The 26,732-nt window shown below is 57.8% G+C and overlaps 1 protein-coding gene across 2 annotated transcripts; it reads right to left on the minus strand.

The window, feature by feature from the left end:
- Nucleotides 1-16,206: 16,206 nt before the first annotated feature.
- KLHL25 (kelch like family member 25) lies at nt 16,207-25,548 on the minus strand. 2 transcript variants are annotated; one of them, XM_077774320.1, is made up of 2 exons: nt 23,749-25,548; nt 16,207-17,406 (listed from the first exon to the last, which is right to left on the minus strand). In XM_077774320.1, exon 1 carries the CDS (start codon nt 25,540-25,542, stop codon nt 23,773-23,775), a length of 1,770 nt encoding a protein of 589 aa, XP_077630446.1. In that variant the 5' UTR covers nt 25,543-25,548; the 3' UTR covers nt 16,207-17,406; nt 23,749-23,772. The 2 variants fall into 2 exon arrangements, with proteins under 2 accessions (XP_077630446.1, XP_077630445.1); XM_077774319.1 differs by having other exon boundaries at nt 16,207-17,610.
- Between the last annotated feature and the right edge of the window lie 1,184 nt (nt 25,549-26,732).

The following is a 26,732-nucleotide window of genomic DNA, read 5'->3' on the forward strand; positions in this document are numbered from 1 at the left end:
CCTCTCCAAAGCAGCTGAGCCCCAACCCCACTAGGCCTTCAGCCAAAAGTAGGCCTGACCTCTCTGCCTCCCTCTCTGGGACCAGGGAGCCCAGGGGGCCCTCACGGTCTCCCCCGGGAATGAGAGCGGCTCCCGGGAAGGCAGCTGGGACGGCCAGAGCGCTGGGGTCTGGAAGAAGGTGCGAGTTCTCACCCTGACGCCCCTCACTCCCGTGTCCTGGGCCAACACTGACCTCTCGCAGCTACGGTGGGTGTCCTCGTCTGGGAAATGGGGACGATGGCATCTACCCCTTCGTAAGAAAAATAGTTTCCTCCTCCTTGGCAGGAAGGGACTGAAAGATGAAGACCAAACGTGTGAGAGGCTCGCGTAGGTCCCTCCAAGGGAGGGACAGCCAGGTGCTTTCAGGGCCCCGGGCGGTTGCAGGTCACCTGGGTCACGGTCACTGTTTTGTCTCCGTGGGAGGAGCCCCCGGGGGAGGGCCCCGACCAGGCGAGGGGCACCCTCTGGCCTCCTGTCCACGATCACACCCATCCCGACGGGCTCTGAGGCTCCCCCCGCCTCCCGTGGATGACCCCCCAAGGCTCACCGAGTTAGGCGGTCGGTCAGGCCACAGCCAGGCGGCAAACCCACGTGTGTTGACCCGCAGCCCCGCGGTTTGCCCTTGAACCAGCCTTCAAACTTCAGTCTGGATCTCCTGCGTTCCGCTGGAATGACTGGGCTGCGTGTTAAACCGCATCGCCCTGGGCCGAACCCAGGTTTAAGGAGTCAGAGTCTCAAATGCATCCTGAAGCTCTCGAGGCCGCGCTGCACCCAAACCCTCACGCACAGCAGAGCAGGGGAGCAGAGGGCGGGGTGGGGAGGAGCTGCGTGGCTCCGGCAGGACGCAGGGCTTGGGCATCACGGGGCTGCGGTGGCCACGAAGTGGTGTGGGGCACGGAGCCGGGCTCCTCTTGATGCCGTGCGGACAACCTCGGCTCCGAAGGCCCGGCCGGAAGCCGGTGGGTGGCCTGCCGCACCCTAGACTCACCTGGCAGCACCCGGCCACGCCTGTGGGCCACACCTGCGGCGGAACCCACCAGGCCCCTTTAGTGCCTCCAGCTGCCCCTCTCCAAGACCCTCCCCCGGGCTAACATTAGTCACGCCCCTGCAGCCCAGGTCTTAACCCGGAGGTGATGCTTCTGGGGCAATGTTACTGCAATTCTCACTCCCTAAAGAATACAAGGAAATACCGAGAATTTATTTTTTTAATAGTTATTTATTTTGAGAGAGAGAGAGAGAGAGAGAGAGCGTGAATCCCAAGCAGGCTCTGGCTGTCGGCACAGGGCCCGACGTGGGGCTCGAACTCAGTAACCGTGAGATCATGAGCTGAGCCGAAATCAAGAGTCGGCCGCTCAACCAACTGAGCTGCCCAGGCGCCTCCAGGCTGAGATTTATTTTTAAAAACTCTATTTAAACACCTGTAATCCCATTGCCCCAAATAAACCGACCCTTAACATTTCACTAGGATCCCCAAGGTTCTGTGTGTATGTGGGGTTTCTGTTGTTGCTTTTCGTAACTTTAAGGTCGTGTTCTATACAGACATCTGTAGCCTACTTGCCTCATTTCACATTTTGGCATGAAGGTCGGGTACTTAAGATTCTACTTTACAGATTCATCGTTTGGGGAACTGAGGTATTTCCAACTTTGGCTTTTAGGAATAATGTGCAGGGCTATTTGATAACATCCACCTTTTTTCCTATTTCAAAATTATGCAAGTTTATTGGTGGTGTTAATCAACCTCGTGTTTTATGAGCATCTGCAAGACCCCAGAGGGGAAGCTGGGATGGCACATTTGATAAGGCTTCCGGAACTGTTTTTGGGTTTGCATCAGTAAGGTTTCCCAGGGCGCCCATACGAAATGTAAAAATCACAGTATTTACCACAAGCTGGGGAGCGGCACATTTGGAGGTGCTGGGCATTGCACGGGGCTTACGGTGCAAACACGGCAGGTGCTTCATCCGGGGTTTCCACTCACACTTACGGGGTGATGGCAGCCCCCCCTTCTCAGGGTAAACACGATTCACAGGGGCTTTCAGCCAGGCTGACCCTTCCCTCGAGAACACCGTCCTGAGTGTCTGAACCACACAGAGCCCTCTGTGCTTGTCCCCAGAGAGCCCTGGACCCTGCATCAAGCCAAGTCTGCTCTCCACCATGCAGCCTTCACCGCCCGACACCCCCCTGCATGCACAGGCTACTCTCCAGGCTCACTTTGTAAAGGCTCCCGGGAGGCTGATGAGATGGGTCCACAAAAGGAGAAGAGCCCTCCCATTATACCCTCCGGTTCACTACCTTCTCTGTGACCCAAGGTCTTAGAGGTATTTTCTGTCCTGTGCACTTTCCCCTTGGGGGTGTGGAGAGGCCCCCAGGAAACCCCAGCTTGCTCCAGCACCAAGGCCAGACCCCGCCTCCTCTCGTGTTTAGGGTAGCTGTCACAGGTAACAAGAACCAAGGGGAACAGTACTCTTTGCCTTTTACTTATTAGTCTGCGTTTCCTGATGCACCCAGTGACACACACACACACATACCCAGGGGGGATCCATCTCCGAATTCCACTGGTGACTTTGCCTTCGGTAGCTGGGAGCCTCGCGCCTGCGGCTCCATTCCTGGGGTGACCACGTGGCCACCCTGGAATGCCTTCTTCCTTTCTCTTCCCAAATCACTGCTGCTGGGAGCCAGGGCCCAGCTAGCCACTCCCACTTCTGACACCGTCTGAATAGTTTCACGACCAATTCCAAAGGATGCATGTTTGGGGGCGGGGCTCTCCACACCAAAAAACAAGTGATGCTCAGACAGCAGGTCGGCATTGGAGAATTTAACTCCATCCTGACACTCTCGACCCGGAGACAGCATCAGACTCCACAGGTGAAGGGCTCAGTCCCACAGTCTGTCCCCAGCATCCAAAGGGATGCCAGTCACAAGCCCAGGGGTCACCTGTGCTCCTGACTGACTGGCTATGAATCAGAGACTCCCACAATCCCCTCCTTGGCTTCAATTCATTTGCTAGAGTGGCTCACGGAACTCAGAGAAACAGTGGAGTCACTTGATCACTGGCTCATTATAAAAGGACATAATGCAACAACCAGCCAGTTGGAAGAGATGCAGGGGGCAAAAAATGGGGAAAGGGAGCGAAGTTTCCATGCCTCCCTGGGGCTACCCCTCTCCCCAAACTTCTGTGTGTGCACCGACCCACAAACTCTCAGAACCCTGTCTTTTAGGTTTTTAAGGAGGCTTCATTACATAGGCATGACCGATTAGATCGGTGGTCGCTGCAGTCTGGTTGCACCTACGGCCGCAGCCTGTCTCTGGAGGTCACGGGTGGGGTTGGAAGTTCCAGTTTGAGCACATGGCTGGTTCCAGTGGCAACCAGCCCTCTTCCTTAAGGGCTTTCCGAAAGTCACCTCATGACCATAACAGAGGACACCTTTATCAGTCTCGGCGCTAGAATTCCAAGGATGGGAATCTGTGAGACCAAATATATATCTCTTATGATAAATCACAATGTCACAATGCATTAATTAGGCTTCATCAAATTTTAAAACTTCTGTGCTTTAAAAGATACCATTGAGAAAGTAGAAAGCCCACAGGATAGGGAGAAAATATTTGCAAATCATTGATCTGATAAAGGAGTTGTATCTAGAATATATAAAGAATACTCACTTATGACTTGATACAATTTTATTTTATTTTATTTTACAAATAGTTTATTGTCAAGTTGGTTTCCATATAACACCCAGTGCTCATCCCCACAAGTGCCCTCCTCCATGCCCATCTCCCCCCTTCCCCCCCGGTACAATTTTAAAAATGGGCAAATCATCTGAAGACATTTCTCCAAGGAAAATATATGAATGGCCGCAAGCACTTGAAACCATGTTTACATCATTAACTGTCAGAGAAGGCAAATCAAACCCTCTCCNCCTGACTCTTGGTTTCTGCTCAGGTCATGATCTCATGGTTGGTGAGATAGAGCTCTGGGTCAGGCTTACACTGACAGCACAGAGCCTGCTTTGAATTCTCTCTCCCTCTCTTTCTGCCCCTCCCCCGCCCCATCTCTCTCTCTCAAAAGTAAATTTAATAAATAAATAAATAAAAAGATCATAACAGATGTTGGTGAGCATATAGAGAAATTAGAGCCCATACACTGCTCATGGGAACCCACGATGTCGCGTCTTTGGAAAGCATTTGGACAGCTCCTCAACTACTTCACCATCGGAACCAACATGGACGAACGTTGAGCACAACGTCAAAGATGCCAGTCACAAAGGACGCACATATTGTTTAGGGCATGTATATGAAATGTCCAGAAAAGGCAAACGCATAAACGGGACGTAGACTGGTCGCTGTGGAGCCGGGAGGCAGGGCTGTAAGAGCACCTGGCTGGGGCTCCTGAACACACCGGCTCTGGCCACGTGCTGCTGACAGAATTCAAAGGCAGAGAAATGAGTGGCGGCAAAACAAGGAAGGAATTTATTTTGGGGAGGCTAACACCGGGAAGACAGCGGACTAGCGCCTCAAAGACCGTCCCCCAAGTGCTGAAGATACTCCTAGATTTAAATGTTCTTTGTTTTTTTTTAATGTCTATTTTTTGAGAGAGAGAGTGGGGGAGGGGCAGAGAGAGGGAGACACAGAATCCGAAGCAGGCTCCAGGCTCTGAGCTGGCAGTCAGCACAGAGCCCGACGCGGGGCTCGAACCCACGAACCATGAGATCATGACCTGAGCCGAAGTCAGATGCTTAACCGACTGAGCCACCCAGGCGCCCCACTTGCAGGTTTATATAAGAATGAGGGACAAGAGAGAATGTGCAGAAGGGTGAAGGGCAGGTCTATCACAGTCTTGGGGTCAGTCATGCAGTGTCTTGGTGGTGTCAGGATAGTCCCGATGGCTTGAGGGGAGTTTCCGTCCCTGTCCCACAATGCTTTGCTCACAGGGCCTTCTGCCTGAGTTGAGACCGGCTGGAGGGAATGTAAGCAGAAAGCACAGAAGGACCCGGAGTCTTCTTTCAAGGACCCAGGCCTGGGGCACCCGGAGGTGATGGGGAGCGGCTGTTAATGGCTATGGGGTTTCTTCTGCAGGAATGAAAAGATTCTAAAGTAGACCGTGGTGCTGCACACATGACTGTAAACCTACTAAAACCCGCTGAATTATACCCTTCTGTGGATGAATTGTACAGTATGTGAGCTCTAGCTCAATAAAGCTGTTCTGTGTATTAACAGCGTGGCGTGAGGAAGCTTTTGGGTGGTGGCTACATCACCACAGTGACTGCGACATTTCATGGGTCTATGCATCCATCAAAATGTTTAAAACTGTATGGTCAATTAAGCTTCGCCAAAGCAGGGAAGAATAGGCAATGGGAAAAAGACAGTCTCCTCAGCAAATGATGTTGGGACATCTGGATGGTGACATGCAAGAGAATGAAACGGGCCTGCTTTCTTACACCATACACAAAAATAAACTCAAAATGATTAAAGACCTAAAACGTGAGACGTGAAACCATAAAAATCCTAGAAGAGAGCACAGGCAGTAATCTCCCCAGACGTCAGCCGTAGCCACTTTTTTCTAGATGTCTCTTGAGGCGAGGGAGACAAAAACAAAAATAAACTATTGGGATTTCATCACAATAAAAAGCTTCTGCGGACACCTGGGTAGCTCAGTCGGTTAAGTGCTGACTTCAGCTCAGGTCATGATCTCCTGGTTCAGGAGTTCAAGCCCCATGTGGGGCTCTGTGCTGACAGCTCTGAGCCTGAAGCCTGCTTCTGATTCTGTCTCTCCCTCTCTCTCTACCACTTCCCTGCTCATGCTCCCTCTCTCTCTGTCTCTCAAAACTAAATAAACATTAAAAAAAAAAAAAGATAAAAGGCTTCTGCACAGCGAAGGAAACAACCAACAAAACTAAAAGGCAACTGATGGACTGGGAGAAAATAGTTGCAAATGACACATTGGATAAAAGGTCAGTACCCAAATCTATAAAAGAACGTATACAACCCAACACCCAAGAAACCAAAGAATCCAATTAAAAAGTGTGCAGAAGCGATGAATCAACATTTCTCCAAAGAAGACCTACAGATGACCCACAGACACATGAAAAAATGCTCAATATCACTCACCATCAGGAAAGTGTTAATCAAAACTACGAGATATCACTTCACGCCCGTCAGTCAGAATGGCTACAATAAAAAACCACAAGAAGCAGCAGGTGCTGGCGAGGATGCGGAAAAAAAGGAACGCTCATGCACTGCTGGTGGGAATGCAAACTGGGGCAGCCACTGTGGAAAACAGGATGGAGGTGCCTCAGAAAGTTAAAAATACAAGTACCTTACAATGCTGTAAGAGCACTACTGGGTATTTACCAAATAAACAAACAAAACACTCATTCAAAGGGTTACATGCACCCCTATGCTATTGCAGCATTATTTACAACAGCCAAACTAAGAGCGTGTGACTTGTGATCTCAGGGTTACGAGTTTGAGCCTCACACTGCGGTAGAATTTACTTAAAAAAAACCTTTTTTAACGTTTTTTATTATTGAGACAGAGAGAAACAGAGCATGAGTGGGGGTGGGGCAGAGAGAGAGGGAGACACAGAATCTGAAACAGGCTCCAGGCTCTGAGCTGTCAGCACAGAGCCCGACGCGGGGCTCAAACCCACAAACTGCGAGATCATGACCTGAGCCGAAATCGGACGCTTAACTGACTGAGCCACCCAGGCACCCCTAAAAATTTTTTTAAAGAAAGAGAAAGACAGAAGCAAACCAAGAAACAGACTATCACTACAGAGAACACATTGCTGTTACCATAGGGGAGGTGGGTGGGGAAAGGGATCTAATGGGATGGAGATTAAGGAGGGCACTTTTTGTGATGAAAAAAAGTATAAAGCTGTGTGATTTTTTATTTTTATAAAGAAAGGATTTTTTTAGATTATTTATTTTAGAGAGAAAGACAGCAAGAGCATGAGGGGAAGAGAGAGGGAGGGAGAGAGAGAGGACCCCAAGCAAGCTCCACACTGTCAGCGCAGAGCCCAATGCGGGGCTCGAACGCACAGACAATGAGATCGTGACCTGACCCGAAACCAAGAGTCAGATGCTTAACTGACTTAGCCATGCAGGCGTGCCCCTAAAACTGTACAAGTTTTTAAATTTTTTTAAACATTTACTTATTTTTGAGACACAGAGACAGAGCACAAGCGAGGAGGGGCAGACAGAGAGGGAGACACAGAATCGGAAGCAGGCTCCAGGCTCCGAGCTGTCAGCACAGAGCCCGATGCGGGGTTCGAATCCACAAACCGTGAGATCATGACCTGAGCCGAAGCCAGATGCTTAACCGACTGAGCCCCCAGGCGCCCCTAAAACTGTACAATTTAAATATGTGCAGTTTGTTAAATATCGATTACACCTCAATAAAGCTGTTTCTAAAAATCACCTATAGCGAGCATCTAGAGATAAGTCTTGTTCACATTATGCATTGTGTCCTTCCAATCTCTCCTTTATGAACACACACAGGTTACTTTACAAATGGGATAATCATTCCTTTTTTTCCACATGGCGATACAGCATGAGCAACTTTCCACGCCATTAAATTACTCTGCTTTATGGCCACATAGCATTTTATGTTCAGGAAGGTAGTTAATGCGTTCCGAGTAAGGGTATGTAAAATGGGACCTCTGAGCCTTCGGGCTTCGGGGCTCCCTTTCCTAACCCGAGCTGGGACAGACGTCCATGCCCAGGCCCCCTGGCCCCCAAGCCCAGCCTGGCCTCCCCTGGAAGGAGGCCATGGCATTCCGCAGGCCAGTCTCCTGCCTGGCAGGGAGCCCGTGGGAACCACCCNGAGGAAATCACCTGAGTCCCAGCCTAGCGTTAGCCAGGGCCTGGTAGTCGCCATCAGACTTCTTGGTCACGTGACCCCCTAAAATAATTTTACATGCTCAGCTGTCTCATTTTTTTTTTTAATATTTATTTTATTTTTGGAGAGAGAGGGAGAGAGAGACAGAGTGCGAGCAGGGGAGGGTCAGAGACAGAGGGAGACACAGAATCTGAAGCAGCTCTAGGCTCTGAGCTGTCAGCACAGAGCCCGATGCGGGACTCGAACCCACAAACCTGAGATCATGACCTGAGCCGAAGTCAGGCACTTAACTGACTGAGCCACCCAGGTGCCCCTAGTTTTTGTTTTTAAGTAAGCTCTACACCCAATATAGGGCTTACACGCATGACCCCCAAGATCAAGAGTCACATGCTCCACATACGGAGCCAGCCAGGTGCCCCCCCAATAATATGGAACTTTTTTTTTTAATGTTTTATTTATTTTTGAGAGAGAGAGAGAGACAGAGCATGAGCAGGGGAGGGGCAGGGAGAGGGAGACAGAATCTGAAGAAGGTTCCAGGCTCTGAGCTGTGAGCACAGAGCCCCATGCAGGGCTGGAACCCACGAACCTCGAGATCACGACCTGAGCCGAAGTCAGATGTGGTTAAGCGACTGGGCCACCCAGGCGCCCCTACCTCTTGCGTTTTAAAGATGATCTCAGGGCACCTGGGTCCAGCTTTGGCTCAGGTCATGATCTCACAGTTAGTGAGTTTGAGCCCCACATCAGGCTCCACGCTGAGGGTATGCAGCCTGCTTGGGAGTCTCTCTCTCCCTCTCTCTGCCCCTCTTCTTGCTCACTTTCTCTCAAAATAAATAAACTAAAAAAAAAAAAGCAGATCTCTAAAATAGTATCACAAGCTTAAGAGATACAAAGTATATGATTTGGGACAGACTGTTTGCTGCCTTAAATAGATTTAAGGATAAAGAGTTGTTCAACGTGTAGAAAATGCCTACTGTGTAAGCCAGTCCTTGTGGGCAAATGGGCCGATTCAGAATTCATCTCCACCAGAAAAAAAAAATTGTTTTTTAAATTTAAATCAAAGCGTCAGCACCGGGACAACTCTGGTTTTGAAACACGATTCAAGCTAAGGACTGGCCAGATCGGCAGGTGGAGGTCAGCGGGCGGGTGGACGATGACATCTGCCCAGGTGGGCACAGAGTTGTGGAGCCCCGCTCCGCGTCGGTCAGTGGAATACTCTCGGGTCACCTTACGCTTTGCTGTCAACCTCCCCCTCAGCACGTGCCTTTGGGGGCCCTGACGCTCCCGCACTGTGGGTGCCCCGGCAGAATGGACGCACCGTGCTGCGTCCACGGTGAAGCCTCCCTCGGGTTTGGGGACCACGCAGCAGGCACCGCTCCCAAGGGGGACGGGAGACTTCTGCCCTTTCTCTATCACCTGTAGAGAGAAAAATGCCTCCTCAGTTGCCTGCCGGGGGCTCCTGCTCGGACCGGCCTGGAGAGCGGCGCTCGCACCCAGAGACAGCCTAGGTCTCCGGGGGGGAAGATCCCCCAGGGACCTGCGGGCCCCTCGATGCTTGGCGGGCTCTGAGCAAAGCTGTGTCAGACCAGAGCCCTCCCCTAGCAGCCACCAGACACGGGCCTGGACCTGGAGGGGGGGGGCCGTCCCTGCGAACAGCACAGGGACTCACTCTTTCCGGATGCGGTCGGCTTCCCAGGGAGGAAAGTCTCGAGATGAAGCAGCCCCAGCAAGGGTCTTGAGACTCCGTGCATGTTCCGTCCAGAAGCTGAGGTCCTGCGATTGCACTAACCACTTCCGCAGGGGGCTCACGGAATGAGTATCTGGGTGGGACGAAGAGAATGCACCCAGAGCGCCCAGAGGAGGGGAATCCTAGCCTCAGAGCTGACACGTGCAGTCGGCCCTGGGTTTCCTGGCAGCCAGGGCTAAAAGGGAAATGAGTATTGGTGATGGCGTTTCCTGTGACTCTTCAGGGAATCCAGAATGCTTTCTCTTTCTAGCTAATTTCTCTTCTAACATGCACCGATGGCTCCGTGACCACCTTATATGAGCAAAGGAAAGGAACGTTGTGGAAGGAAGCCTAGTAACCTCCCTAACTACCAGATCCAGTTTAATCCTTAAAACAGTCAGTATTATCTGCCCTTCCCCCACTTTTATTGAAATGAGGAACTGAGCTGGAGGAGCAAAGCAACATTCCCAAGAACGGTCACCGGGGTACAAGGAGGGCTGGACCCCAGCTGGCCTGACTCCCAGTGCGTCCCCACCACCCTGCCCTGTGCAATCTAGGGGCTCAGCTCCTGGGGACGAGGCATGCTGACCCGAGCCCAGAGCACAGCTCAGACTTCTGGGAAGGGACAGATGTGGCAGGGACGGCCACAGTGAGCGTCAGTGCAGAAACAGCAGCCAGCGGCGCGCACCGACCAGTGTGGTGACCAGAATGTTGCCGGCAGCCCGAGTGGGTCCCTCCGCCAGGGCACAGCCCCACGGCCCGACCTCAGCAGCTGTGCTTTTTGGTAACATTTCACCTCTCAGGTTAACATCTCACTTCTTTTCCTGAGAAGCGGGGAGGTGAGAGCAAGAGAGACCAAACCTAGTGTTTGGTCACATGCCCAGAGATGTGACACAGGGCACCAGTGTCCAAACTCCAAAGCAGACAGAGGGCAGAATTACCTTCTAAAGCTCTTACGGAGTTGGAGGTGCCTGGGTGGCTCAGTAGGTGAAGCGTCTGACTCTTGATTTTGGCTCAGGACATGATCCCACGGTTCATAAGTTCAAGCCCCATACTGATGCCGTCAGTACAGAGCCTGCCTTAGGTCTTTGTCCCCCTCTTTCTCTGTCCTTCCCTTGCTTGTGCTTAATCTCTCTCCCTCAAAAATAAACATAAACAAACAAACAAACTATAAAAAACCATAAAGTTCTTATGGCGTTGAAATGACCTATCACGGGGCATGAAATCTCAGAGCATGCTTTGTTCTCAGAGCCAGGGTCTGGATGAGGGTCTGTCATCCCAGCAGAGCTCACCTTAGGGGGCAGGGTGGGGGAGTGAGGGAGAAGCCCATCTCCTGCTCCCACCTCCCCTGGTCCCCTGCCCAGGCTGTGCTGCTTGGGAGGCAACCCTGGGTGCTCACGGGGCTGGGGGGGGTGGGGGGAGGGTGCACAGTGATGAGTCTGTCTGCAAACCACCCTGACGGACAGCAGAGATGGGGTGAGAGCATGTGGGGCCTTGTCACCCACAGGGAGGGCTGGGTCGCTGGACCCTGGGGGGATGGCAGCTACCCGCATGGAGCCCTGTGCCTGGCAGGAAGTTGGTGCTCCATAAATTAGATGAAGTAATTGACCAGAAGACAGTCCAGTCCTCCCCAGTTCAACTCAATGAAGCAGGTACTGAGCGCTCTCCTGCAGGGGCCTGTCACCTCAGAAGCAATCGCAGACACCAGCCTGTGTCATTCACCCCACTGAGGGGGTGGCCGGCCCTCTTTATAGGTGCGAGATCTGAAGGGTTCTGGGGTTTGCCCGTGACATGCCGCTGGTATGCAGTGGCGGCATGAGAGGTGCAGCTCAGTCACTGCTCCCCGCACCGCCGCGAACCTCCAGCCGTGGCCCCCAGTGGGGCCAGCAGAGGGGACACAGGCGGAGTTGAGCCCCGTCCTGGTCCGTATGTCACTTTCCCACATCCTGGAAACCCCGGAGCCCTGGGCAAACCAGGATACAAACTCCCCAGGCTCTCCACCAAACCCCCAATTCTCCCAGCGGAAATTTGCCTCCATCCCCTTCCTGGGGGCAGAGGCCCCCATGGCCTTCCGGTTGCTCACCCTCCTTCCATCTGAAGGCAACCTAACCTCTGCGGGCCAGCGTCTCAGTCCTCCACGGGGAAAAAATGTCCTAGAGAGCGCCAGGGCCAGGGGAAGTGCACACTCTAGAATGGCTAGAGGGCCCGAAGTCTGCATCCCAAGTCCCCCTCAGAGCCCGAGGCGGAGACGGACCATTCTGGAGGGAGGGCTGCTGGCTCACGCCTTCCTCCTCACTCGCAGATCTCTCCCATAGGGGAAGAAGGAAACCCGTGTGTTCTTATTTAAGGTCCCCAACTATTCTTCCGGGTGGTGACTCAGGTGAGCAAAGTCCAAGAAGGCTTTGCACAAGGCAGGTTGGAACGGGGATCTGAAGCCACTGTCACCGGGTGAAGACCCTGTGTCTTTGATCTTAAGCCTGTGTCTTTTCCGTTGAAACTAACTACATGGTACTTTGACCTTAAAAGTCATCTGGGGGGCGCCCAGGTGGCTCAGTTGGTTGAGCATCTGACCTCAGTTCTGCTCACGGTCTTGTGGTTTGTGGCTTCGAGCCCTGTGTCAGGCTCTGTACTGATGACTCCGAGCCTGGAACTTGCTTTGGATTCTGTATCTCCCTTTCTCTCGGCCCCTCCCCTGCTCGCACTCTGTCTCTCAAAAATGAGTAAACATTAAAAAAATAATTTAAAAAATTGGGGGGGCGGTGGGTGCTCGTGTAGCTCAGTCAGTTAAGCGTCTGGCTCTTGATTTCGGCTCAGGTCATGATCTCACGGTTTGTGAGTTTGAGTCCCGAGTCGGGCTCTGGGCTGACAGCTTGGCTCCCTCCCGGATCAGGACACCAGAAAGGACATCAACACGAGGTTACTGTGCTCAGCGTGGGTGCTGGGCCGAGGGCACCACGCAGGCCTGCAGTCCCTGTTGGGGAACCTGCAATGAGTGGAAAGCCGTGGCAGGCACCCTGTCTGGACAAGACCCAGCACCGCGTGGCTCACCCTAGGTCAGGACTTCCGCCCCTACCCTTTCTGGTGCCCTGGCTCTGCATCAGCTGGTGAAGCCTGTGGACTCCCCAGGGAACGGTGTTAAGTACGTGGGCTGTGATGTGCAGCCTAAGGGGGGAAACCTATTGCATTAGTTTGCAAGGACTTTGTGAGCCTCAGAAACATGTTGCCTTGAAGCTCTGGAGGCAAGTTCAGGATCAAGGTGTCGGCAGGCCCATGTCATCATCACAATTAGGGAAGGGCCTGTCCTGGGCCTCTCGCCTGCATTTTTTAAATTTATTTATTTATTTTTGAGAGAGAGAGAGAGAAAGAGAGAGAGAGAGCACGGAAGAATGAGACGGCAGAGAGAGACACGCACAGAATCTGAATCCGAATCCGAGGCAGGCTCCAGGCTCCGAGCCATCAGCACAGAGTCTGATGCGGGGCTCGAACTCACAAACCGCTAGATCATGACCTGAGCAGAACTTGGAGGCTTAACCGACTGAGCCACCCAGGCGCCCCTCTCCTGTCTTCTGAGAGTGCCCTGGCCTGTGCGGCGTAGCTTCAACATTCCCTGTGTGTGGTCTGTGTCCACATCTGCCCTCTATGGACACCAGTCAGGTTGGGGTAGGGGCCCATCCGACTCTGCTATGACCTCATCCTAACCGATCACATCTGCGAAGACCCTCTTTCCAAAAAGGCCACAATCTGGGGCGCCTGGGTGGCTCAGTTGGTTAAGTGTCCGACTTCAGCTCAGGTCATGATCTCACGGTTTGTGGGTTCGAGCCCCGTGTCGGGCTCTGGGCTGACAGCTCAGAGCCTGGAGCCTGCTTCAGATTCTGTGTCTCCCTCTCTCTCTGCCCCTCCCCCACTCATGCTCTGTCTCAAAAAAAGGGAAAAGGCTATGATCTGCGGCACTGGGGGTTGGTTAGGACTTCAACATAGGAGTTGGGGACACGGTTCTGCCTGGATTACATACAAAATAGTTTAGAAACCGAATTTATAATCTGTACTTTTACATCCATGCTTCTCGACTCGCACATTAGTAATGTGACCTGGTAGCCAAAGAATTTCTGTAATTTGGACGCACACAGTCATGAGTTTGTGGTGCTTCGAGGTATTTATGACTCTAATGCCATGAAAACACCCAGAGAGTCACAGAGGCTGATACCAGTAGGCTGTTTCCCTAGGTCCCTAGTGAAGAAAATGCTGTAATTGAGAGATTCTTAAAGTGAGGGTATAATTTTTTCCTCATTGAAGCATACAGACCCCTGAATTCGATCCTGAGCCCCAGGTTGAGAGCACCTCCCCAAACCCAAGCCCAAAACCCACGGAGGCAGCGAAGCAGGGGAGAACCCAGGGCTGGGTGTTCTCGCTGGAAATTAGCCCCAGGCACACCTGCATCCAGGGCAGGGCCCGAGGCTGGCAGGTGCTGTGTGTCCGGAGGCCGGGGGTCAGGTGGGGCACGAGCCAGGGAAGCCACCTGTGTGCTGCTGAAGACTGTCCCCCCTCCTGTGCGGCAGGAGCTGGGACAACGGATTTCAAATACCCACTTTCCGATGACCCAGAAGAGCTCTTCCCGAGCTGCCTCATTAAAGAGAATTGCTGCTTACAAGCCTCCTCCTTCCCCCACCAGGACTTGCCTACAGCCTTGGGTGCTGAGCAGGGATGGTCTGTCACACGGCATTGGAGGTGACGCCGGGCTCGTCCCGCATCGGCTCCCGCTCTGAGGAGGAGGGACAGTCGGCCACCATCGCTGGCCCCGGGGAGGCTCCCAGGGCTCCCCATGGAACTTCCTGTCCACTTTTCCACACCAGGCGCTGGGACACGTGAAAGCTCTGACAGCCGCCTGGAGACAACGTTCTCAGGGGTTTATTACCCCATCCCAGATGGGCTCCCCTTCCCAAAGCCCCATCCCAGACACAGTCTGGCTCCCGGGGCTCCAGCTGGGTGTGCCGGCCAGAGACTGGGTGCAAATCCCACTGCGATGACGGCAGCCACTCTGCAGCCAGGCTCTCTGGTTCTATTAGACCTCAGTTCTATTAGCCCTGCGATCACTGAACTGGGAACACACACGCACCACACTCACCCGCACGCTCACATCCACAGCCGGCTGGTTCCGCGCCCTGCCGCCAGTGGTGTGAGCCCCTGCGGGAGGAGCTTTAACCTCTCAGCCCGTTTCCTCACCAGCAGGAAGCAGACAAGACGCCCACCTCTGGGGGTCACTGTGTGGATGGATGAAAGGGGGCAATTCTGCAACGTGCTGGTGCTGGCACACACATGGGGCCAGGCTCTGGAAAGGGCCCGTGTCCCACTTCAGCAGCTCCGGAGGAGGGGAGGCAGGTCGGCTTAGAAAGGCTCCTTCCAACTCCTGACCAGGCCGGGAGGTGGGAGCTGCTCCTTGGCCTCCAGGATCCACCGCCCCTTGACTGAGTCACCGTCTGAATTTGTAGCCGGCATGTCCCGCCTCCCCTGGGAGTGCGCAGAGGTTACGTGCGCAAGTTTGGGGGATGCCCTTAAAGAGGCTTGCTGGTCACCTCCTCTTCTCCCCTTCCTACCAGCTGGAATGCAGCAGAGATGGCAGGAACTGGGCAGCCACGTTGGGCCAGGAGATGGAGGCCTGCAAGTTAGTGGATACAGCAACAGGATAGGAGGCGGCTGGGGCCCAACCCTGTGGAGCTGCCCTGGCCTTGGCTCACTTACGCTCACACTGAGGCTGCAGAAATGAGGATCACACCTCTACTTACCGTCTGCCGTGCCGTTTGGCCTGTGGCCTATTAGAAAGTCATCCCCACCTTCTGATGGACATTGTCTGGGTCTCACGCCGTGCTGGCTGTCATCCCACTGGCGGNAGCAGGTGTGCGCCTGAGTGTGAGTGCACAGCCATATGTGTGGGTGCACATGTGAGGGCACGTGTGTGCACGGCTGTATACGTCAGCATACGTACATGTGAGGGTGTGTGCGCGCTAGTACGAGCCTATGGGCACAGTTGCGGAGCCAAGCCCAGTGGCGGGGGGGGGGGGCAGGCAGTGTGAGGGGCTGGGTGTCCCTCCCGGGGCTGTGCCTGGGGACTGTGGAGGGAGCTGGGCGGGCGCCCCCGCTGGGCCGTTCTAAGCCACACGTCTGAGATCGACTCACTAGTTCAAGGGGTGCTCGTTCAACCTGGCAAGAAAGGAGTTGCCACCCTCCTACTTGAGCATCCGAATCAGCTCTTTCTGCTGTTACAGGCCGGTGTGCACACCCCCGAGGTTCAGGGCACCCACTGCCCTGTGCCCTCGCTCCTGAGGGTTCGCGTCAGCACCACCCTACCCTCAGCCGGTGCTCCCAACGCACTGAGAGTTGCCCTCAGGAAGGCAACGGACTCTGCTGCTGGAATAATCCGAGGAAAGGAAGCCCTCGCATCTGGGTGCCAGCGGGTCCCTGGGGAGGGGGTCTCCGCACCCCCCCGACTCACTGAAGGGGCAGACGCTGTGGGGGGGGGGGACGGCGAGGGCGGACGTCGAGCCCGGGCGAGTGGGGCAAAGCCCACGCCTTTTGTCCCAAGACGGGTCCCAGCACCCAGGGAAGCAAGATTTCAAGATTTTTCTCAGCTCTTTTATTAAGTTAGAAACAGAAGGAACACAACTCGGGGACACACCACTGCAAGGCCCGCTGTGCCGTGTGCAAAGTGCGCTTACCCCACCTTGGCCACCCTGCATCCCGCGGCCCCGGTGGGCAGCCTCCCCCCGCAGAGCCGTCTCCCGGTCCCCCCGGAGGCCAGCCTCCGCTGCGGAAGGGCCTGCGGCCTCCCGGGGACCCGGAGATGCACTCTCTGCTTCCGGCTTCTCCCCGGGCGGGCGAGCCCAGCCCCAGGCCCCTCCCGGAGACAGGCCCTCCGTCTGCGCTGCGGGCAGGGCGCAGTCACGCACAGCACCTGCGTGGGACGTGGGGCCCCCGCCAGTCCAGCCCGCTCTGCTGGCCCCGTCCTGACCGCCCAAGCGGCACCCAGCGAACGGCAGGCGGCGGGGAAGCCTCGGGTTTGGCGCAGGCCGCTTCCCGCTCCGGCGGCGCCCGGCAAGGGATGATCCAGAAACCCCGCTTCCAGGTGTGGGCGGACCCCTCCAGGGCCCCAGACACGGGGGACACACTGAGGAGGGACCCGGCGGCTGGGGGCCGGGGACCACAGGCCTTGCTGCTGTCCTCCATGCCGGGGGGCTCGAGAGTGACCCTGTGGTCCCCTCTCACACCTGCTCCTGGTCTAAGAGCCCACACGGTCATGTCAGCAGATGACAAGGCCATTGCCACCTCTTGGGGTGGGCTCCCAGGACAGGCAGGCTCTGAGGGGAGGGCGGGGTGGCCCCCGAGGGCATCCCCCCGTCTAATAGGACACGGGGCTCGGGGTCCCGTTGTGATGGGGCTCAAGTGTCTTCTGCACCTGGCACAGCTGGCCTGACCGGGAGGGGGTGGGGAGGGGCCCGGGGGTTTCTGCTCTAACACTGGGGTCTCGGGGTCATTTACTCAGGAAGCCCTGCAGGTGGTGTGAGGGCGCCCCAGGGGCTTCCGCCTCCATTCCCGCCCAGGCAGCGTCTGCTCTTGGTGCCGGGGGACCCTGCTTCCACGAGGCCTGAGACACCCTCCGCTGGGTGACTTTACCACCACGACAGGGAGACGGCGAGGCTGCCTGCCCGGCTCCTCTCAGCCCCCCAGGCAGGATCTGCGGATGTGTCTTCGCCCCGAGGCCGAGGGAGTCTTGGGGTCGGTCCGCGCCCCTCTGGAAGGTCCTCTCCCCTGCAGACCACCTGCAGACCAGAGAGGAAAAGGCCTCAGGCAGACACACGGGGCTCTCGAGACAGCTTCTCTTCCCTTGTCCGAAGCTCGTAGCAGCCCTGAGAATGCTGCTCCCAGAGCTGGGGGGGCCGGGCCTCCTGCGGTGGCAGACAGGGTCAGGGCCACTCTGTGGCGGCGAGGGCTGCGGCCATGGGGTGGGGAGAAACACGAGGAGTCTGCAGAGGAAGAGGGAGGGAGGGAGGGGGGCAGAGTATGAATCGAACCCACACGATTCTATGCCAACCTGGAACAGAGTTACCATCAGAGGCCACTGTGAGGGGCTGCAGCCTGGGCTCCGAGAACAAACGGAGTTTGCCAAAGGGGGAAGCAGGCAGGAGGGACGGCGTGTACAAAGGTCCTGAGGTGGGAATCTAGCATGTCTGAAAATGAGAGGGAATGGCAAGGGGGTAGTCAGAGAGCAGGGGGGCAGGTAGGGGCATGCCAGCCACGTGGTTAGGAAGAACCGGGCAGCTGTGGGTGGCAGCCAGCACATTCATTCATGCCCTTGACATTCACTGTGCAGCCCATTGACCTGGGCCCTGAGATAGACTGTGGGGGCTGACAGTGGTGAATGAGGGGTGACCTTGTGGTCACCAAGCTCACACTCTAGCACTGGCTTCTCAATCAATGCAGCCTCTGCTCTGAGCTTCGTGTGGAAGCTGAGGGGACGGATCTCAGCCTCCCGGAGAGGACGAAGTGGTCTAACGCACGTGGAAGGCTCTATGTGGAATCTCCTCGAAGCAAGTGAGATAACCCAACAGCTGGCCAGCGTGGTCATCTTTAAAGCCTAACCCGCCGAGGCAGCTCAGCACCACTGTGCGTGAGCTCGTGTGGAGGTGTGGCCGTGGGCGTGTGTCAGGAAGGGATGCCCTCGGCCAGAGCCACAGGGACAAAGGACACACTCGTGGCAGCAGCGGGCCGTGTTGGACAGGCAGGCCGCCTGGAGTCCTGCGCGGAGGGGCCGGGGGTTCTCCCTGATGATTTCCCGGCACCTGCTCGCTCACACACCATCTCAACACCCAACGCCACTTGCTCTGGCAGAGCCATAGGGGCCATGGCCTCAGAGGTGGCCCTGAGCAAGCAGGCACACTTGTGCCCGGGACATGGATGATGTCTGGCCAGCATGCTGACATCTCACGTTGGCCCCATAGAGGCACGGGTGAGCAGGCCCTTGGCACAGGCAGGCGGAGCCGGCTGCCCGTTCTGCCAACAGGCAAGGAGGTGAGACACTCTTTGCAGAACGTCCACGAGCGATGGCGCCATTCTTGGCCTTAGAGCTTTGTCCCATCTGACGCTTGTGCCTGGCGCACAGTGCGTAAGGAGTACGCGTCAGGGGCTTACATCTACTGGTCAGTCTGCACGTACTCAGCATGCAGAACTTCAGGCCAGCCCCCAGATCTGTGGGGCTTTCTTCCTTCAAGCGGGGTACGCCCCTCCCTCCCTCACTGCCAACGCGTCTAGAGGGTTGGCTTGAGCTCTGTGGGAAGTCCCCGGAAGGTCAGCACCCCCCAGGAGCTAGGCGGGGCGCCCACTGCTCCCTCAGGGGGGCAGTGAAGGCCCCCACAAGTGAGAAGCTGGTCACGAGGCCTCGAGCACCCCGAGACGCTCTAAGGTGGCAAACCCAAACCTCCAGGGCCTCTCTGCCCCACAGCCTCCCGACGCACGAGACAGACGGGGCGGTGGGGGGTGCCGTTCCACTGGAGGCAAGACCCCACCGCTGCCCCCAACCAAGCCTCTAAGCCACCCACGCCACGAGACCCTCACCTGGGGAACAGGGCCCCTCTGGGCTGTCCTGAGTCCCTGAGGACGAGACAGCACCGAGAGACACCCTGAAGGCCGAGGGTACCGGGGAGCCACACTGTCTGGCTCCTGAATCCCCTCCCAGGCCACACAGCTGCCCCTGGACTGGGACAGCCAGGGGCCACCCCAAATTTTGGCAGGGGCTTCTCTGAGGCCTAGTCTCCTCCTGTGAGAAGGGACCCTCCTCCACCTTGCAGAGACGGGGCCAGTGGTCGCCCCACACTGCCCGCACGTGACAGGCCTGCCCTGCCAACCGCGGCCAGGGAGGGCGCCACTGTCCCGGTCCCTGGTGTGTTTCAAGATGTCTGAACGCCTGCCCAGGCACCTTTCTCAATGCACCAGGCCCGTCCGTGTAGATCTGTGCTCTGGGATTTCCTCCCGGTGGCAACTTCTTTGAAGGCAGGACAGAATGTGCTGAATCGGCCCTCCCGTGGCAGTGACGGAGCCCCTCGCGGGGCCCCGTGGGGGACAAACGGGCTCAGCCTTTCCCAGAGCGGGGATTGGAGGGCCCTCCGCCCCCACACCCCAAGTGGCTGGGGCCCAACAATGCCTGTGGAGAGGCGAGCTCCTGGTGGCCTGGACTCCTGCCCAGCGTGCAGGGGAGGGTCAGGGGAGGAGACAGGAGGGCGCTGTGCCTTTAAAGGGCTTGATGGGGGCAGGGGGCTCCGTGGGAGAGAAAGAGAACGTTCACGGCTGATCCTCACTTGGAGGGTGACCCAGGGTAACGCAGCCCAGGCTCCAGGGGCCTCCCGGCTGCAGCTGGCTGCCGTCACCCACATACGGAGAGCTGGCTGGGACACTGGGGCAGGTCTGGGGCTCGATCCTACCCCGGCCCCTCCTAGCTGTTCATCTGATGCCAACTGCCTACACTCTCAGCCTCAGCTGCCGTCTCTGCAACGGAGCAGCTAGAACAACCCGGTGCAGATGCAGGCACCACTGAAGCCACGACTGGTGGCCGAGATGGGCAATTGAGCACCTGGAGATGGCCAAGGGGACGTAGGTGATGGGGAGGGGAGGCACGGTACAGGCGACCCCGGCGGGTGGCTCCTTCAGTCAGAGCCTTGCAGGATGGACAGGGGGGCAGTCCAGGCACAGGGGCTTCAGATAGGTCCCCCCCGCCCCGCCCCGGGTCCTACCCTGCTGCCCAGAGGGAAAGCCTGCAGGACTCGTCCTCTGGGCCCGGGAGACACAGGCCTGCTCTTCCCGCCCTCCATCCCTGGGGACCGCGTTCCGCCTGGGCTCCTCGCACACTGCAGCAGGGTGCTGGGACTCGGCACCCCCACCTCCATGCTGCTGCCCCAGCCCCCCTCCCAGCCCTGCCCTGGCTCAGGACGCACCCCCCTCCCCAGCCTAGTGTTGGCAGCGACAATGATGGCTGCCACTACAGCCCCATTTCCTGGGGAACTGGGGGAGGGCCAGGCACACCCTCACCACCAGCTTGCTGCCTTGCTGCTGTGTCACGGGCCCCTCCCCAGAGAGCCCAGTTTCCTCCCCTGCCTTTGAAGGGACCTGGAGGCCACCCCAGCGGGCCTAGCGGGACAGAAGCAGGACAAGCACAAGCAGAGAGCAGGAACCCCCCAGGGTCAACCTGGGGGGCAGGGCCGCGGGAGGGGGTCTCTCAGGGCCATGAGGGACTGTAGAGAGGCTGGCTGGCGGCCCGCATAAAGGAGACAGCTGGGATGCGGGACTGGAGCGGAAGCCTGAAAGTCCCTCTGCCCCTGATGCAGATGGAGCTGGTGCAGGAGCTCGGAAACGTGCAGGCGTGCAGGCCGGAGCCACTCACAGCCTCAGCCACACAGCACGTTGCTCTGCTCGGAGGGTAGGGCCCAGGCGTGGCGCTCCAGTCCCACCCAGGCCCCAGGCGTGGCGCTCCAGTCTCAAGCAGGACTGGCTCCATCTGGGCAATTAGCCTCTTTGCACCCGCTTCCTCCTCCCTGAGATGGGGCTGACGACAGCACCCCCACCAGGGGCTGGGACAGAGATGAGAGAACAAGGCCCCTGCTGCACTCAGATGGGCACACACAATGTGCCTCCTGACTCTGGGCGATGGACCCTTCTAGAAGGAAGAGCTGGCCTGGGGACGTGGAGAGGCCCCCACCACCCAAAGCATCCCCAAACCATCATGGCCCCCATCCTTCTGCATCACTGCCTCGTGTAAGCGCTGACTCTGAACCAGCCCTTGCCTGACCTCTTCAAATACTGTGAGTAACACAGTTTTCACACCTGTATTTGAGATGGCAAGGCCAAGCTCGGGGGAGTTAGGTAATGGGGGTCAAGCAGCCTGTAAGAGCCAGAACAAGGAATGATGTGTCCTTGGAGTGGAAGAAATTCCCAGAAAGGTAAAGGGCTCGCCAAGTCCCCCGGCCAGCCCCCACCCCCTCCCACATGGGGATGAACCACTGTCCAGGTTCATAGGGAGGGGCCCTCAGGCGCCACCGGTGAGCACCCCAGAGCGCAGGAACTGGGAAAGGACAGGAGGTGCCACCGACAACTCGGCCCCTCGGATTTTTCTCTCAAAGATGGAGGGAGAAGATTAAAACAGAACAGGACAACTCAGAAGCTCCCCCGTCCCCCAATCTAGGCTGGCCCTCAGGAGCCCAAACACCCTGGACAAAGGAGGCGTGTGCCCTGGGCCTGCCTTGCTGGCTGGCAAGTCCCCGTAGGGGCGTCAGAGGCTGGGTCGAGCGGGTCTGGCTGGGGCACCTGCTTGCGCAGAGGTGCAGTCCCAGTGAGGGCGGACCGCGCTGCTGTGGACAACCTTGGGCACACAGGCCGGCAGCCACCACATCCCAGGGCAAATTAGGTTTCCAGTCCGGGCTGGCTCCCGAGGGGGTTTCTGTGATCTGCACTCAAGGGGACACCTGGCCTGAGAGCCGATCTCTCTGAGCTGCCAGAGAGCTTCCAGGAGTGGGTGGGGGTGGGGGTGTCTGAGGCTTCCAGGTCAGCCTCGGAGCTGGGACTGGTCACCAGCCCTCCTGGTGAGGACAGCTGGCCTGCGCTGCAGGCAGGGCCTGGGATCTCCCACCCCAGGCCACGGCCTCTCAGAGCCCCTGGGACCCATGCCTCCCTGCCTCCCACCCACCCTGGGGTCCCCAGAACTCAGCCCTCAGGACCTGCTGCTCCTTTGTCAGGTGTGAGGGGCCCAGGAGGAGGCTTCTCCAGGGCCTGACCGAGGAGGCTGGAACCAGAACTCAGACCTTGTCCTGCGTCTACAAATCCACCAGCCCCTACTCGGGACCCCCTAATCCAACCTCAGGGCTGGCACTGCCCCTGCCCCACAGGGGCTGCAGGGAAGAGTCCACCTTGCCCCTCGGAGGCCTGTCTGGATGAGCTGGTCCTTCCCTCCACCTGACTCTGCACCTGCCCTCAGACCTTGGGCAAGTCCCTCCTTGCGTCTCCCCCCCAAGCCCCCCAAAGGGCACCTGACTGTGTCCCTTAGCCCCCTGCATCCGCTGTCAGCTTCCCCCTTGTGTGAGGCTCTCCTGTAACAAGGGCACGAAGAACCAGGGGCGGGAGCAGTACCTAGGCCACAGCCCCCTCGTTCGTCACGCCACCGCGCCGAGGCGGCCTCTCGCCACCTCGAGGGACTGCCTCCACCGGGGACCTGGGCCCAGAGCTCCAGCATGCCCATGGCCTCTTGGGTGCTCTGTCCATCGTCCCTGTTCCTCGCGGGTCCCTGGGGTGCTACTCACACATCAGATACACACTAGACTTGCCTCATCTGGGGTGTGGCGTGGGCTTTAGCGTTTGTGTTGTAAAGAAGTCTGGCCTTTGTCCCTGGCTTCTGGGAGATGATCGGTCATACCCAACAGACTGTCTTTGTCTAGGGCAGGACTGGGGATGGGCAAGTCCCTGGGACTTAGGGTTGGGGCTCTGGGTCATGCTGTACCAGCTGACCTGGATGCAGAGTAACCACGTGGGCCATCAGTCGAGCCTATGTGATGGGGCCGCGGTAAAAACTCCGGACGCCAGAGCCTGTGTGAGCCTCCCCACTGGGGGATGTCCTGTGCGTACGGTCACTCACTGATGTGGGCACAGTGACACCGTCCCGACCGCACAGGGAAAGGGCTCTGCCCCATTCCTCTCCGTCCTTGGCTGATCTCAATCTGTATCCCTTCCCTGTACTAGACCATGACTGTGAACAGTAACAGTCTACAGTGTGTTCCCTGAGCCCTTCCAGTGAATGCTCGGATCCGAGAGTGACTCTGGGAAGCCCTAACCTGCCATCATGTTAGAGATGAGGATGCCGTTGTGGCCTCAAATCCACGTGGTATTGTCAGAGGACCCCCAGCGACTGCAACGTGCAGTCTATCTGAGGTGGCTGTCCCCATGTGGCAGGGGGCTGACACGCTTTGCTCAAGGTCAACTGCAAGCAAGGGGCAGAGCAAGGCTGTAGCTCCAGACCTGAAAAAGGGGCCGGAGCACCCGGCACCTGCTGCCCTATCCACCCTCCCCTGGAAGACACAGAGACCCTGACCCAGAGAGGGACGGGGCCCGGGGTGCTGGGGGCTCACCTGGCTGGGCTCTGCACGCGCTCCTCACGAGGGCAGGTGTTTCCACGTGCTGACAAAGGCAGTGGGAATGAGCGAGTAGGGCACCGTGGTGATGCAGTTCCACGTGTCCGACGTGGGGTCATAGCAGTCCAGGGTCTTACACCTTTGGGTCCCGAAGTAGCCCCCCACCACGTAGAGCTTGTTGCCCGAGGCCAGGGCGTGGCAGGACATGCGTTTGGCGGTCATGTCCCCGATCCGCGTCCACTGGTTGGTCTCGCAGTCGAAGCGGTAGGCAGAGGCGGCCGTGAACTCCGTGTCACCTCCCATGATGAAGATCTGGCTGCCCAGCACGGCGGCTGCCGTGTACCGCCAAGGCTGGGGACACTCGGCCTTGATGGTCCACCGGTTCTCCGAGGGGTCGTAGCACTGGACTTTGGACACCATGTCTCGGTGGATGCTGGTCCCCCCGAAGACAAACAGCTTCAGCTTGGCGCTCACCACCGCAGCATTGCTGACGCCGTCCCTCAGCGGGGCCACCATGGTCCACTTGTTAGCCCCGGGGTCGTACTTCTCCACCTGCTTCAGGGAGACAGACGGGGAGGCCGGGAAGACACCTGCCAGGGACGTGTGTCCCCCGACCACGTAGAGGCAGTTCTCCAGCTCAGCAGAGCCGTGGCCGAAGCGGGCGATCAGCATGGGTGCCGCCTTGGACCACTCCTCGTGCATGGTGTCGTACACCCACACGTCCTTGGACACCCCGTTCTCAGAGCCCCGGCCCCCGGTCACGTAGACCTTGCAGCCGATCGCCGAGGCGCTGAACTCCTTCCGGGGGCTGGGCAGGTCCGCCTTGGGGATGATCTCCTTGGCTTTGTGGTCCACCTGGTAGATCTTGTCGCACATGAAGGTCTGGCCCCCCAGGATCAGCAGCGTGTGGCCCGCCTTGCGCGGCCGGGCGCAGGGGCTGGTGACCACCCCATCGTTCTGCAGGATCCTGGTCTTGCAGCGGAGCGCCTCGTCCACGATGAGCCGGGTGCGCTCGTCGGCCATGAGGAGCGCCTCCCCGGAGACGGCCTCCTTCAGGCAGTCGGCGGGCAGCAGGGCCAGCCGCACGCTCCGGAGGAGCTCGGGCAGATGCGCCTTGCGCCGCTCCAGGTCATGCTTCACCCACTGCAGGATGGCCTCGAAGACCACGCGCTCATCCTCCGTCTCCAGCTCGTCGCTGGAGATGAGGTCCAGCAGGGTGTCCTTGGACAGGCTGTTGAAGTCCTCGCTCTGCCGCACCGTCTCGAAGTGCACCAGGCACATGCGCCACGAGAACTCGTACAGCCGGCGGCACTGGTGCGCGTCCGACAGCAGCATCATGCCCAGGCAGTTGGAGGGGAAGAGGTTCTTCTCCAGGAACTCGGCGGCCGCGTCGCGCACGTCGTGGAACTGCAGCATGTCGCCGGCCTCCAGCAGCGACTCGGCGTTCTCCTCGTTGATGACGATGCGCGACGAGTAGGCGAAGTCCAGCAGCAGTTCCAGCACCTCGGGGTGCAGGTTGTCCTGGAAGTTGACCGTGTCGTCCCGGCTCTCCCGCAGGCCGTGGCTGAACATGGCCTCGAAGTAGCGGCTGGAGGCGGCCAGCACGGCGCGGTGGCAGGGGAAGGCGCGGTCGCCCGCCCACAGCGTGACGTCCGTGAACATGCAGTGCTTGCGCAGGGTGTTGAGGTGGGCCAGCACGCAGTCGGGGTGGGAGGCTTTGTGGAAGAGGGTGATGTTCATGGACCCTGTGCTGCTCCGCGACTTCCGCGTCTCATGGACGCTGACCGACATGCTGAGCCGACCTGCCGGGGGGCAAGGCCACACAGGTGAGAGGGGGCCCCTGTGCAGCTCACCCTTCAGCCTCTCCCCTCTCAGCCCTGCCCCTCCCCTCCACCACGTGGCCAGCACCATGCGGGTGGCAGTGGCTGGTTTAACCTCTCCCCTTCAGAAACTGATTTTGTTGTTTTCGGACCAGCTGCAGAACCGAATGCCTTTGGCCTGGAGATGAGCCACGTCTGGGTGAGTGTGAGCTGTGGCTGCCCACCCTGTGGCAGACTGCAAGAGAATGCACATGATGTCCGGGGCCACTAAGCACACAGCATTTCAGGGCGGTGCTAAGTAGCCCGTGGCCTGGCCTCATCCCACCCTTGAGCTGCCCGTTGGGGACACAGCCCTCGTGGCCTGGTTCTACAGCTGGGGAAGCCAAGACCCAGAGAAGCAAAATGGCTGCCCAAAGTGCCAGAGTCGGGATCCCCGTGTGGGCCGTCCAGGTCCAAGCCCAATCTCTACTCTCCACAGGCTCGAGGAGGCTGATTCTTTCCGGGTTTTCTGTGGCAGACTGGAAACAGGGAGCCCAAGGAGCCACAGGGCCCAAGACAGAGCCCCCCTCCCCCTCCGCCCATGCTCCCAGCGGGATCTGTCCTGAGCTGGGCTCCCAGCAGCACCAGCCAGAGTCCCTCAGCAACCCTGCCCTTGGGAAGTTCCCAAGAGCTGCCATTCCAGCCTCAGGGCTCAGTGTAGACACACTCTCCAAATCCAGGGTCTTCAGAGGCCCCCGGACACACTGGGGATGAGCAAGGGTTTGAAGGCAAAGCTGGGCTGCTCAGTGGCTCACCTGCAAGACACCTGCTCAATTCTGGTCCCCAAACGCAAGCCACAAAAAAGGCCCAGGTGACAGTAGGGCATGCTCACCACGAACGCAATTCAGATTTGCCTTGGCGGAAGCAACTGGAACACCCGCAGCCAAATGAGCCTCCTCAGTCCCTACAGGCGACTCCAGGACCTTGGGCCACAGTGAGCACCTCACCTGCCTCCCTCCTGTGCCCTCCTCTGGCCAGGACTTGGCCCTCAGACGGCTGCTCCATGTGGCCAGACAGACACGGGCTGGTCACGCACTTGGATGTGTGGGATTCCACGGCATTTTCATTAAAGTTGACAGACAGGGGCGCCCGGGTGGCTCAGTTGGTTAAGCGTCTGACTTT

Source organism: Crocuta crocuta, unplaced genomic scaffold (assembly GCF_008692635.1).
Source record: "Crocuta crocuta isolate KB4526 unplaced genomic scaffold, BGI_CrCroc_1.0 scaffold7, whole genome shotgun sequence".
Classification (NCBI taxonomy): Eukaryota; Metazoa; Chordata; class Mammalia; order Carnivora; family Hyaenidae; genus Crocuta; species Crocuta crocuta.

Excerpts from the sequence above, each read along its gene's own strand:
- KLHL25 (XM_077774320.1), bottom strand. The coding sequence starts at position 25,542 with ATGTCGGTCAGCGTCCATGAGACGCGGAAGTCGCGGAGCAGCACAGGG.